At 42.9% G+C, this 15073-nt stretch overlaps 1 protein-coding gene across 1 annotated transcript in view; it reads right to left on the bottom strand.

The window, feature by feature from the left end:
- Positions 1-8877: 8877 nt before the first annotated feature.
- Positions 8878-15073, bottom strand: part of TEX10 (testis expressed 10) — a 52825-nt gene continuing 46629 nt past the window's right edge. Inside the window, exons 13-14 of the mRNA XM_069958564.1 lie at positions 14542-14752; positions 8878-11814 (exon numbers count right to left, since the gene is read on the bottom strand). Coding sequence (XP_069814665.1) covers positions 11725-11814; positions 14542-14752 — 301 coding nt within the window. The 3' untranslated portion in view covers positions 8878-11724. The remainder of the gene's footprint in view (positions 11815-14541; positions 14753-15073) is intronic.

Genomic DNA, 15073 nt, shown 5'->3' with positions numbered 1-15073 from the left:
CAGTCACTTTAAACAAACAAACACACACACCGTATACGCAGCAGATTTGATGCTGTGTTCAGTTATTTAGATCTAATCTGCTGCGTATCGCAGCAGTAAATACGCTGCGTATACGGTGTGTGTGTTTGTACCCTAAGAACTGAGGGATTTGTGTTTAATGTTTACTTCCTATGTATTCTAAACTACCATGCCAAAAGGGTACTGCTAATGAAGGTAAGCATAAATGTAGTTTTTTTTAATCTAGAAAATATGAATTCTCTTATTAGAGAATATGAAGAAAATATTCTGTCTAATTAGACAAGCATGAATTTTAGCTTATCTTCTATGTCTGGACATGCGTTCCCTATATTTCTGGTACTTATGAACCCAAAATTATATAAGATTCACATGACAGTATTTGCTTTAAAGTGAATGTACCATCAGGTCTTTGTAAAAAAAAAAAAAAAATTCAGTACCGCAGACGCGGACCTTTTTTTCACAACGCCACCTGGTTCCTGGGCCTGGCACAGTTTCCTTGTGCACTGGCTCTTCCCCCAATGTGACGATGTGCCCTTCCCTCGGTGACGCAACCATTTTGATACTAATGGAGGTGTGTCACTGAGGCAGCCTGGTCGGTGCACAACAAGAAAATGGCATCGGGCGCAGGAACTGGGCAGCGTTTTGAAAATAGAACCATGCCACCAGGATGCTGGCACGGATAAGGATATTGATGAACCAATAAAAGCTATACTCACCAAAAGCAAGCCCTGTATCCATTCTAAGGGTGCCTTAACACAGACAGATTTATCTGGCAGATTTTGGAAGCCAAAGCCAGGAACAGACTATAAACAGGGGTCATAAAGGAAAGACTGAGATTTCTCCCCTTTCAAATCCAATCCTGGCTTTGGCTTCAAAAATCTGTCAGATAAATCTCTCTGTCTAAAGGTACCCTTAGGCCAGTTTCACACATACCTTATCGCAGCTGTTTTAAAGCTACAATTCCCATCATGCTTTGGCTGTCCAGGCATGATGGGACTTGTAGTTTTGCAACTATACACTAATATTGAGAATTTTTTTTTTTTTAGCTGCTTGTGTGGATGTTTTTGTGTACACTTAAAAAAAAAGTTGTGTTTTGATGCTTTTTATTTATAATGAAAGTACTGATCAAAATGGACACATACAAGTACATGCCTTACTTTGTTTTCTTTAAAGGGGTTATCCAGTGGTACAAAAACATGGCCACGACTCTTGTCTCCAGTTCAGGTGCGGTTTGCAATTAAGCTCCATTCACTTCAATAGAACTGAGCAGCAAAACCCCGCCCAAGCTGGAGACAAGAGTGGGGCTGTCTCTGGAAGAAAGTGGCCATGGTTTTGTAGCGCTGGATAACCTCTTTAAATTTATCTTTCTGCCATTACTTTAAGTGCATTCACTTTGCCACTACTGACAAACGGAGAAGCAATCCATTGTATGCTTTCACTGTCCGTAGGTCCACAAAATCTAAGAACGTGTGAATGCAGCCTAGCTACAGGAGGAGGTATCTGACTGCAAGGGTGTAGTTATCTGGCTGCAGAGGGACATATCCAGCTTCATGAGACATATCTGGCAGTAAGAGGCAGATGCAGCTTCAGGGGACAAATCCAGCTGGAAGAGACGTATCCACCTACAGGGGAAAAACCTGGCATCAAGAAACATAGCTGGCTGTCTCCACTGAGGGGGCTCTCCTCCTTATCGAGACTTTCGGCATTTCTCCGTGCTGTCGGGCAGTCAGCTGGACACGGGGTCATGGGGCGCCCTAAAGAGCATTTTGGGTGGTTTATTTGGGACTGACCTGTTATCTCATGTTATGTTTTATTGCCCATAGTATGACTGGGTATATGAGGGTTATACTGTATTGAGTTAGCATTGTAGTTGGGGGCCGATGGGTCCTCCCATGTTAGAAAAAAGGAGGTCAAGACCTTGGCGCTGAGGGCGTAGTTTGTGATCCTTCACCCCTCTACGCGCACTGGGGGTTGTTTTCAAGCTTGCATATTCTCGCTTGTTTCTTCTTCCTCCACTCCTTTCTCCTTCTTTATTTTCCTATTTTCATTTTTTTGATCCCTTCCCCTCCCCCCCTTTTCTTTCTCTTTTCCCCCCTCCCTCCTCCTTTTGTCCTTTCCCTTGTCGTGTTTCATTGTTTGCTGAGTGCTCGTCCTAGTCCAGAGCTCTTCCTACTCATTGTCTAATCTTATCATCTTTTGTCTCTGGTCCATAGTGTCATCAACCATGAAAGTAATTTCATGGAATGTGAAGGGACTCCGTTCACCTAATAAACGTATTCAGGTATTGAGACATTTGCGACGTCTACGTGCAGATATCGCTATGTTACAGGAGACACATCTGACGGGCGAAGATATGCTGCGTATGAGAAAATTGTGGGTGGGGAAAGTCTACGGATCTTCGGCGGTAAATGGTAAGGCAGGGGTACTCATTCTGCTTAGCAAACACTTTAGTGGTACCGTGACCTCTACCTCCCACGACGAGGAGGGTAGGTGGGTACAACTAACTGTGACGGTGGAGGGTATTGACTACAGTATCTTTAATCTCTATGGCCCTAATGGGGAGAATAAGTCCTTCTTCCGGAATATTCAAGCTGTAATTTGTGCTGATCCGGTGGCCAATAAAATTGTAGGGGGCGACTTGAACTCTGTACTAAATGTGAGGGAAGACAGGAAACACTCGACTGGTTCCCCGAGGGTAGCTCGCTCCACTGATCGTGTGCTGGAACCCTTTTTAGAGGCCCTAGATCTTCAGGATCCGTGGAGACTGCTACACCCGGCGGATCGGGAATTTTCGCATTACTCCCATGCCCATAAGGCATGGTCGAGGATTGACTACTTGTGTGTCTCTGGTACTATGGTAGATAAAGTAGAAGGGACAGAGATACATGATTTGGTGATCTCTGATCACTCTCCGATCTCCCTTGTAGTCCCCAGTACTTACAGACGGCACCAAGAATTTGTGTGGCGCTTTCCAAGCTACATGATTCGGGATGAAAAGTTTGTAGTGGCTCTAAAAGGCTGGTGGGCAGAGTTTCTGTCCAGTAATTCTGCACACTCTAGCGATGCGCCCCTGTACTGGGAGACTGCAAAGGCGGTTCTGAGGGGGCGTCTGATTGCATATATGTCTGTCATGAAAAAGCGTACCCTAGCGGAGTTCAAATCGGCCAGTGCTAAGCTCCGGGAGGCTTACTCGGCCTATCTCAGCGCACCTTCCCAGGCCCGCTGCGATGACTGGAAAATAGCGAAGTCTGCCTTTGATGTGTGGGCAGAACGCAAGGTAAAGGCTTCTGCCGACAGACTGAGGGCGGAGTATTTTCGCTTTGGTAATAAATCAGGCCGACTTTTGGCGAGGTTGGCAAAAGGGCAGTACCCCTCGCAGTTTATCGCGGCGATGCGGGACACATCGGGTCTTATACAGAATGATCCTGATAAAATCATGAAAATATTGGAAAATTACTATACTGATCTATACAAGGCACCCCAGGTGGTTAATGATGAGGGACGACAATTTCTTGATACTGTGACTTTGCCTTCCATCACCTCTGATCAGCGGGATGCCCTCAATGCAGATTTTTCAGAGGCAGAGGTGCAGTCAGCAATCAAGGCCCTGGCCAATAATAAGGCCCCGGGTCCAGACGGTTATACGGGGGAGTTTTATAAGACTCTCATAGAGGAGATAGTCCCTTCGCTGACGTCCTCCTTTAATCATATTCTCCATACGGGCTCTACCCCCATCCATGCCAACACTGCTCATATCAAGCTTCTCTTAAAACCTAGTAAAGACCCGTTACTGCCCTCATCCTACCGACCTATCTCTCTCATAAATCTTGACCTAAAGATTCCCTCTAAGATCATGGCTGACAGGCTCAGTGCTTTACTTCCTGATTTAATTACTAAGGCTCAGGTGGGCTTTGTGAAAGGGAGATCTGCGGTGTATAACATTAGAAAAGTGCTGACGATACTTGATAGGACACGGCACCATCCTCAGCCGGGAGAGACTCCAATTTTATTGGGGCTAGATGCAGAAAAAGCATTTGATAATGTACGGTGGGACTGGCTGGGGATGGTGCTAGATCATATCGGCATCACTGGGGATTTCCGCACCTTTCTGGGGGGCTTATATAGTGGCCCAAAAGCACGAATTGCACTGCCAGCTCATCTATCGCCCAGTTTCCCCTTGTGCAGGGGGACACGACAAGGCTGCCCCTTGTCGCCGCTGCTTTTTAATATAGCCTTGGAACCCCTTGCCAGACACCTCCTCCAATCTTCGCTCTACGAGGGTATCCGGGTGGGGAACTCCGTTACCAAACTTGCTTTATTCGCAGATGATGCTTTGTTGTTCATAGCTAAACCTCAGCTACATCTGCAGGGAGTTCTGGACTCTATTTCTCATTTTGGCACATTCTCTGGTTATAAGATTAACCCCTCGAAGAGCGAAGTGTTGGAGCTAGGGAGGAAATTGCCTGCTCGCTTCTGGTCCTCTGTGGGTCTATCGGGAAGTGTAAAGTGCCAGATTACTTATTTGGGCATCAAGATAGGGGCGGACCCCCATTCCCTTTATCAGCTCAATTACCCACCGCTTTTTGACAAAATCTGCAATGAGTTGAAACGATGGTTCCACCTCCCCATCTCCTTTTTGGGGCGGTGTCACTTGATAAAAATGTTGAGTTTCTCCAAATTACTCTACCCTCTACAGACTATCCCTGTTCTTCTCAAACACAAAGATATTAAGAAACTCAACTCAGCGTTTACACACTATATCTGGGGAGGTAAACGTCCGCGTATTTCCCTCCAAAAACTAATGCTCTCTAAATTTGATGGGGGTATTGGTTTCCCGAACATACGGGGATACAATCTTGCATGTCTACTGCGACATGTCATGGACTGGTTCCATGACACCAGCTACCACACCATATTGCAGTTGGAAGCGGAGCTAGCGGCCCCGTGGGCATTGCAAGCCTGTTTACATACTAAGGTCTCCTCCCTACCGCCCCTACTCCGGCATTCCCTTATCATTAGAGACACTGTGTTGGCATGGAGGGAGGTACGTAAGCTCTTTGGCCTACCCTTCTTGCTGTCCAGAAGAATGCAGCTCTGGAACCATCCTGAGTTCCCACAGGGGCAGGACAATGCTGTCTTCAGAGTATGGAAGGAAAAGGGCATTTTCACGGCTAGTCATCTGATGCATGACGGGGAGAAAAGGTGGCTTACAGCGTCTGAGCTTAAAGACAAGTTTGGCCTGGATGACCGTCATTTTCTGGCCATACATCAGGTGACTTCTTTTTGCAAAAAACGACTAGCTAACCTGAAGAATGAGCTTACCTCCAATGTTTTTGAGACTTTCTTGGGGGCTACCCCACGGCGGGTGACTCTCTCGGACACCTATAGGGCGCTTAATGATAGTTTTTTGACTGTCCGCAAACATGACATCTTTAATAAATGGACGGACAGACTAGGGGTGGAGAACCCTGGGGATAAAATTCTGGAGGGGTGGAACAAAGTTAGGAAACATGTGGTCAGCGAAATATGGCGGGAGACCTTCTTTAAAGTAATGCACCATGCCTACTTCGGCTTTAACTTACCAGCTAATCCTCTATATCCTGACAGGATCCTGAGTTGTCCTAAGTGTAACGTTCCGGCCACGGACTTTTGGCACAGCATGTGGTCCTGTTCATGTACGCAGATTTTCTGGCGAGAGGTGGTGACTTACATTTCCTCTCACTGGAAACTTAAACTTCCCCTTGACCCGACCGTCCTAATTTTCCAGTGTATTGACTCCGCTGTGGTGGAAGCCTGTGGTCTACAATCGGTGCCAGCACTAGTTCATGTTGTCCTACTGATCGCCAAACGTGTTTTACTGCGGGAATGGTTGAAGCCGGAGGCACCTACGGTGCCAATGCTTGTCGACGACCTGAAACTTTTTCTGGCATCAGATAGGTTAGAGGCAGAACGTAATACCGACAAGCACGCCAAAAAATTCTTTCACAAATGGAAGACTTTCATATTGACCCATTTCTCACAGCAGCAAATCTATTCGTTTGTTTACCCGTACAGATTCTCTACTTGGTATCTGAAGGCGGATATTAGTGGTACCCTGGGGAAGCTTAAACTGCCCTCGAGACGTGCAATAGTGGCGGAGGCTCCGGCCAGTTAGCTTGGCCGTCTGGTGGTGTCACTGTGTTCGGGGGAGATTGGCTCTGATGGGTTGGAGAATGAGTACTTCTGTGTTGTCCTCCCTATCCTTCCCTGTACCTTTTTCCTCTCCCCTTTTCATTCCCCCCCCCCTCCCCCCCCCCCCCCCCCCCCCCCCTTCTCTTTTTTTTTTTTTTTTTTTTTTTTTTTTTTTCTTCTTTCTTCTTCTTTCTTTTCTCTTTGGAGCTGATATGATTGACGCTATGACGACTATAGTATCGGCCTGTTAACTTGTTGAGTTTTGTTTTTCATTATAATCTTTCCGGGGCATCTCTACTAAAAGAGAGCAGATGCCTGCCGGCTCTAAACCGCCGTTTACATTGGAATGGCGATTGTAAGATTCTATGCTATTGACCAACTACAAAACTAAAATTGAGCGCTGCGACGCTTAGATGGTTTTTGTAAACTGCTTGTCTGAGCTCTAATAAAAAGATATTTAAAAAAAAAGAAACATAGCTGACTGCATAAAGGTAGTGTATCTGGCTCCATAGGACATACTTGGCTGCAAGATGTATACCTAGCTGAAAAGGGTATATCTTGCTTACCTGTCCACACTCCTGGTCTGTTTCTTTGACTGCGCTGTCCCACTGATTGGCTGAGTTGGGCCGCCAGTGACCTGCAAGACTGGGAAGCAGGTGGTAGTGCAGGCAGGTAAGCAACACATTTGGGCTCAGAGATTCAACTCTGGGAGGGACATTCCAGCTTGCAACTTTTCAGGTGTTTGGGAAAAGCTCTTTGAGGGTACACACACACACCATATACGCAGCAGATCTGCAGCAGATTTGGTGGTGCAGATTTGATGCTGTGTTCAGTTATTTAGATCTAATCTGCTGCGTATCGCAGCAGTAAATAGGCTGCGTATACGGTGTGTGTGTTTGTACCCTAAACCACAGAAAAAGCATTTTTCCTTGTTCTGAAAGCACAGCTTGATATATAAAATGTAACCTTGATGTCTTCTTGACATCTATGTGTCTGCAGTTTGGAACGTGAACTACAGCCAACACATTTACTGTAAGGGCAGCGTCACACGTAGTTTGCAGCGAAATCCGCTGCGGATCCTGGTAGTGTGAAGTTGAATGGGTCCCATACCAGCAGCGGAATTTTAACCTTTAACCCCCCCACAGCATGCATTACCTGCGCGGCACCGCAGCTGTGTGTGAGGCTCCCAGCTGCCCATCAGCGATCTGGGCTGCAGGCGGTGGGGGGGGGGGGGGGTTAAAGGGGCCGGCTTACATATCCACAGTACAATGAAAATGCCGCTGCAAACTCGCTATGTAAAATCTGCTGCGGATCTGGTACGTGTGAAGCTACCCTAAAAGAAATGCAAGGTCATCCCTTTTACGATTGGTCAACAAGTAGTGGGGTCCGGTCTACAGAAAGGGCCTACATATACCAGGAGACACTACCTACAGGTTGCTTCTTAGAAGAGAAGCCAAGTGGATGGCTCCAAGCTTTGCAATACAGTCCAGTCTATTGATGATGTTGCATATGGACTTGGATGCACTAAGGGCCACATGTATCATCCGGCGAACGGATGATTTTTGGCGGAAAGTGCCCATTTGCGTATTTTTTTTTTTATACGCAAATGGCCGATCTGCGAATAAAATATTTGCAAATCGGCACTTTCCGCCGAGTACGCCAGGGGGGGCGGAAACGGGGCGTGTAGTGGGCGGAACAGAGGGCGCGGACTCAGAGTCCGCGCGATTTACCATCCGTTCCGCCCAAATGTACGCTGAAAACCTACTCCAGTCCTCAGCTGGCGTAGGTTTTCGGCGGTGCGTACGGGATTTATGTAGAGGCAGTCCGCCTCTACATGCAGCGCCAGAGCTGCGGGGGCATTTATAAGTCCGGCGTAAAAAACACCAGACTTAATAAATGCCCCCCTAAGCGTTTGTACATCCACTTAGCAAATGAGGTTCAATGTGGACACATGATGCATGCAGGTTACTAGTACCCAGGTGCATAAACTACATATGTCCTAGGGGAGTTACTGCTAGAGAAGGACTATATGTCCTTTTGCACAATTTGACAAATTGTGTTGCCATTAAAAGCCGCATGTCTCATGTTCACACAGAGAAATGTGCAGCAGATAACAATAGACACAAAAGATCAAAATCAGCCAACAGACGGGCATTTTCTTAAAGGGCCTTTAAGTGTACTGCAAACTACAAAACATGCAATATCAATTGTCATGTAATAAAACAGGACATTGATTCTCGGAACAGGGACATAATACTACTGTATAAAGCTTTTGTGCCACCGCATCTAGAGTATGCTGTTCAGTTTTGGGCACCAGTTTATAGAAAGGATGTCCTGGGGATGAAAAAGGTACAGAGACAGGCAACTAAACTAATAAGGTGTATGGAGCATCTTAGTTAAGAGAAAAATTTAAATAATTAGGCACTCTTTACCAAGGGAACTGTGAATATGTGGAAATTACCTCAGGGGCTGGTCCCAGATATAATGGAGCAGTCGCCCAACCCCCCTCATATGATGCTGGGAGTGGGGGAACTGTATGAATATGTGCTGCCCAGCTGCTTCATTACAGTGTGTCCCATATCCATACAGTTCCCCCGCACATGCAGTTGTGCTTTATTAAACAATGTTAATGTATATTTTTCTTTTACAGTAAAGTGTACTTAAACTGAGCCAATTAAACAACAAACATTAAAAAGCACATTTTATTTAACCACTTGAGACAAGCTTTCTGTACATTAGATGCCATTTTCACTGAAACATGTTTGAATTTTTATCTACAGTAAACTTCATTTTGCCAAAGGCAAAAAATTGGAGATAAAAACTGACAAGTTTGGCAAAAAGAAGAGAAAAACATTTTGAAATCACTAGTAACTAGAATATATAAAAAAAAAATTTCAGCAAAGTAAATGAGTTGCATACTTTACAGCTGAGGTAAGAGGTTGCTTTTACACAGTTACACATTACAGAAATAAACAGTGCACATAGTTGTTGACCTCAGGAAAGTTAGAGTATTGACGCTGTACATATGTGCATCATATAGGCACCCTTATAAAATTATATGGACTTTGTAATTTAGAATCTATTTGTAGTTTAGTATCAATCTATTACAGTCCTAGAGCAGTCAATTACAGAATAAAATTTTTTTTTTGTATTAGAATGTTGTATATGTTGGTTATTTTAAATTCTTTTATGGCCAAAGATTGAATTTCTCAGAACAGATCATCAATATCGGTTTGAGGCAGCTGCAGATAATAATTTACGTGTCTATTTTCTAGGGCCGCAGTTTGGTTAACAGCGGCTGTAGAAAATAGTCCGTGCACACAGTGTAAAGTATGACTCCCAGTGTAAAGTCATATACACTGTGGTCATTAGATTGCGGACACACCCAAAAGGTGCCCGCAATCCAAATAGTAATTGCATACCGACCAGTCCCTTCGCTGTTGTTGAACAACGGCCATTGTATTACAGCGTGTGAACATAGCAATGATGCAGAATGTCTTACCATTTTTTGGCTGTTTGCCAGAGCCATGGCCCTTGTATACACAGAAACAGTGCAGATTCTCTCTCTGAATGGCAGCTGAGCTGGAGTAACCCAGTACAGCTACAACACACTCAGCTTCAGGAACCCAGCAGGGCCACTATGCTTCCAGCTTTTTCCCTGGGTCCTTGGACACCGAGTAAGAGGCGAAATTTACGAGTGGAGTTTGCACGGCGGATTCTGCTTGTCATTCTGCCTGTCCTGTTGCTTCAATGGGATTTCTTGTGTATCTTTGCTCTCCGCTCAAAGAATGAACATGTTAATTCTTTGAGCGGAGAGCAGACGTGCAAGAGAAGTACCATTGAAGCAAAAGAAGGACAGGCAAAATGACAAGCGAAATCCACTGTGCAGACTCCACCTTTTACTCAGTGTGCAAGGGCCCTTAGTGTGTGCTGGAGCTGCAGCTCTAGCAAACAGCTAATTAGCAGGTGTGCTGGGTGTTGATACCCAAGTGATCTGATATTGATTACCTATAGGTAATTAACAAATTTTGACAAGAATTTCCCTTTAAGTCAAGAAAATACTTTAAGGCCATGTTCACACACTTTTTTTTTTTTAAACTAAAATAATGTCCGTTATTTGATAATCAAAATAATGTCCATTGTTTTCAGTCTTCAGTGATTTCCATTGAAGTATATGGAAACATCATCCGTTAGTTCACACAATGCATAGAATAACCGGCGTTGTTTGCAGTTGCCATCAAATTAACGCTACGGACATTTAGGGGATGTGCACACTGAGGAATAGGCGAGGAATTGAAGGGGAACGTTTTCTGCTTGAATTTACTCCCCTTAAGCAGAATTCAAGCCCCATGGACTTTTATGGGATTTAGGCAGAATCCGCCCAAAGAATGGACATGTCAATACGTTGGGCAACAAGATGATGCGTGGCAGAAAATTCTGCTGTGAGTGGAAATCCCATTAAACACAATTGCTCTATTCATATTTTATGGGTGGAATTTTAAGCAGAATCCACAGTTATTTTTTTTTATTTTTTTTGGGCTGTCCTTTCACCATCTTTTCAACAAAATTCAATGGACCTTTAATAGCCACACCCAAAAGGGAGTTGAAAGTGGCCATCATTCAACCTAAACTTAAATAATAAACCAATGGCCGCCATGCTGTCAAAGTATGTTAAACAGCCGTTATTTGGTGCTCAAAACAACGGCCATTATATTACTAAAAAAGACTGTGTGAACATGGCTGAATGCTGAACCTACACAATGAAAACAGCAAAAAGAAAAATGCTATGCTTGCATTTTACTTAAAGGCGTTTAACGATCAGGACAGTTACAGCATATCCACTGCTCCATTCACACAGGGTACAAGGGATCATATTCTCATGGTTGGTGGAGTCCCACTGGTCATACCCCAACCAATCAAATACTTATCAGCCATCCTATTTAGTAATCTTGGGAAAACCCCTTCAAAGCGTACACCTTTGCAACCACTTTTTTATTATGTCAATGCATCTACAAAAACAAACAAAAAAAAATTACAGCAGCAGCAGACTACACAGGATATTTATAGACAGAAACCATGCAAGCATATAGCTCTTAGAAGAGCTGCACACCCACCACATGATGGGAGATTTTCAATAAAGTTGCAAAGTTGCTTCATTTTTTTAATTTTATAAATCTAAAAACATTGGAACTATAAAAAAATTGCCACAAAGGAAATCTTTTACATAGACCTTTACAATTCTTATGTCTAGATCTTGAATATTTCTTGGCTAAAGTTTGTTCCAAATATTATAGATATATGTGCCACCCAACACAATGTAATGAATGAGAAAGCTGGTTGTACTTAGTATGTGCATGTGTGATGGAAAGCATAAAAGAACTACCTATACATAAGAAAAAAAACAAAGCCATTAAAATTATCTGAACAGAAAAAAGGCTAACAATCTGCATTTGTTCTTGTCCAGCACCTGTCAAAATTCAAATTTTATTTAAGACGTTCATTAATGTGGATAGAGTCCAACTTCCTTAAAAAGTCCTATTCTTGGATCTGTTTCATGAGATAAACATTGAAGCAGTATTGTAGATCTGTAAGCCACTGTTCTTGAATTTCACAGCTCTTCATATTCTAAATAGAAAGAAAACTTAAGTTAAAGGGATTGGCCACCTTTACAAACTTTTTGTAAGACTAGAGTAATGTTTATGATAAGATTCTTACTCACAGAGTGCCTTCACTGCTGGCTCGTTTTATTTATTTTTTTTAACTATGCTACACCCACCAGTTATGAACGACTAAAAGCCCTATTACACCAAAAGATGTCTGACAGATTTTAGATTTTTTTTTAGCCAAAGCCAGGAATGGATTTGAAAAGAGGAAAAATCTCAGTCTTATCTTTACGACCTGTTCTCTGTTTATAGTCCGTTCCTGACTTTGGCTGAAAAAAATCTGTCAGATAATCTGTCAGACATCTTTTGGTGTAATAGGGCCCTTATGCTAAGTTTACACGGAGCGATAATTGGCCCGATCGCACGATTAACGATTTCGAAGTAACAATTTTTTTTTATAATGATCAGCGTTTAGACGGTAAGATATATCGTGTGGTTTGCAATTAAGCTCCATTTACTTCAATGGAACGGAGTTTCAAACCCCACCCAATCTGGAGACAAAAGCGGGGCAAAAGTGGCCATGTTTTTGTAGTGCTAGATAACCCCTGTAAGTCTGTCATTGTAAAGAACAAATAGTGGCGCAAAAAAAAAAAAAAAAGGGCTCATGTGGGTCTGTAGGTAGAGATGAGCGAACCGGGTTCGGGTTCGAGTGGATCTGAACCCGAACGGTCGGTATTAGATTAGCTGGGGCTGCTGAACTTGAATAAAGCTCTAAGGTTGTCTGGAAAACATGGATACAGCCAATGACTATATCCATGTTTTCCACATAGCCTTAGGGCTTTATCCAAGTTCAGCAGCCACCGCTAATCAAATGCCGAAAGTTCGGGTTCGGAACGACTCGAGCATGCTCTTTCCTATCACTGAGCCAGTTACTTGTCTATTTACATATATTTTCCCCTAGTTCCAGCATCCTCGTTTTATAGACCATCCCTTCACACAACACAGGAAATGCCTTTGAAGTCCAGATACACAACATCTACAGTCTCACACAGTCTATAAATGACCTCCTCATAAAAGCTAATTAGATCCGCCTGACAAGACTGATCCCTCATAAACCCATGCTGGTCCTATGTTAGATTATTTTTACTCCGGTATAGAATCTCTTATAAACCCCTCAAATCCTTTACCCACAATAGATGTTAGATGTTATGGGCATTAGATTTCATGTGATAGGGTGTTGATGCAGGGATTAATTCTTAAATTTTTCTCCCTGTGATGGCCCAACTGGAATCTGCCTCATGAAAGCTTTTGCCTTCTTCTGGATCAACACAGTAGGGTTTCTGTAGGTTTAGCTTGGAGTCTTTTATTTTTTAACCTTATTAACTATGTAAAGAAAAACGGTATGACCACCATCACACTTCCTAAGGATGCCATGGAGTGCTCTTTCCCCTCCTGGCCCCTTGCCTTTTTACACACACAGTGATATATGTACTACAAATTTTTGGATACTGCCTTATCCTCCACTATATATGTTATTATCCTCCACTATGTATATAATACTATGTATTATTTGTAAGGTATCAATGTGGTGTTTTTAAAAGGGCTAGCTATATGTTTGGGGGTACTTGACTTTGTATTTTAAGTGCATGTCCCTTCCACCTGCTCCCTAGTATTTTGTATAGTACGATTCTATGTTAAATTTATTTTTGATGTGCAGCTTAGATGTGCCTGTGCTGTTTCTTTGTTTGGGGATGCTCACGTAAGAAAAGACACCTGTTCATCATGCAGGTTGTATATAAACTGAGGGCAATTAACATAGATTAATTATATTATCAACTATGCATGCTTCTCAGGAGACAATGCTCTTTGGTATGCAACAAGTTAGTATAGTGTCACTGTGGTGGTTCACAGATGTTTTGTTGCTGTGTGACAGGAGAGCTGACCATACAATGCAAGCACCACCAGGATTCTATGCTATTCAGTGTGGACGTGCAGTAGCTGTACACATGCGCAGTGAAGGGAGACACCCAGTGGCCATATATAAAACACTGATTTAGGGTACAAACACACACAGCTTATACGCTGCGTATTTACTGCTGCGATACGCAGCAGATTAGATCTAAATAACTGAACACAGTATCAAATCTGCTGCGTATCTGCTGTGTGTGTTTGTACCCTTAAAAATAAAGAAAGAAAATATAAAGCCAGTATATTGCAAAACTGCTTGTGATCACAACCCTTATTGATTTCTTTAAAAAAAGATCATGACAGTGCCTCTAAATTTGAAAGAATCTTTTAGCGAATAAATTTTGAAAGTCAACCTATAATTTGTCAGTGTGCCTAGGAAAAACTTCATTATACATCAAGCCTTAAGACATACTTAGTATAAATTTCTATTCCAGTGTTCCCAAAAGAGTCTTAGACCTCTTTTAGACGCATATTCCGTAGTTCTGTATTCACTTACCAACAGAATACAGACCCAATACTTTGAAAGGCTAAATGGCCCTGTTCACTCAACTATGTGTATTACAGAGTTGAGATCTGTGCCTCAAAAAAAAAAAAAAAAAAAGGGGCGGGCAAGTCTTAGCACAGCACACCTCACAACTGTCTAATGAATGCGGTCGTGGATTGCAGACGTGTGAATGTAGCCTAAGATTTGAATGTAGTGTTACTAGAAATGTCCAGTTAAGGACACATTTGTCATTAGCAATTTACACCATGAACATCTCACTTATTACACTTATCATACCATAACATCTTGAAGGGTCTGTTGAACTAGAAATGCATTTGTCATCATGTGACTTCTTAGTTGAGTGTTTTGGAGAAGGAGACGAAGCAGCTGGGCAATCACAGGTAGCTCTTCCTGGCATGCTCTGCTAACCTGAAGATTCTGCAGCATCAGCTTTAGAACATTTGGCAGCAAAGACAGTAAGGAAATGCATTCTCCCCATAGAGAATCCCTGCAAAGGGAAAGAGTATATTTAACTGATATTTACTAAATAAAAAGATTAAAAAGAACTTCATTGCTGGAGGCGCGTTAACGGAGACTAGCAGAAGACTGCGCATCACAAAAAAACACATTAGTAGTTTGTTTGTTTCCTAATAACATCTGCATTACTCCTCTAACAAAAAAACATCCTCCTGAAATAGAAACATCAAGGTATGGACTCTATGTGATTTGTTCATCAAAGTAAATTATTCTCTTCCCTACTACAATGTGACCTGTGCATGTGCAAGCCCAGATAAATTGAGGAAGAAAGAATATGCAACATAGCTCTCAC

This window comes from Dendropsophus ebraccatus, chromosome 2 (genome assembly GCF_027789765.1).
Source record: "Dendropsophus ebraccatus isolate aDenEbr1 chromosome 2, aDenEbr1.pat, whole genome shotgun sequence".
Classification (NCBI taxonomy): Eukaryota; Metazoa; Chordata; class Amphibia; order Anura; family Hylidae; genus Dendropsophus; species Dendropsophus ebraccatus.
The sequence above is the reverse complement of the archived record's forward strand: the minus strand, read 5'-3'. Positions and strand labels throughout refer to the sequence as shown.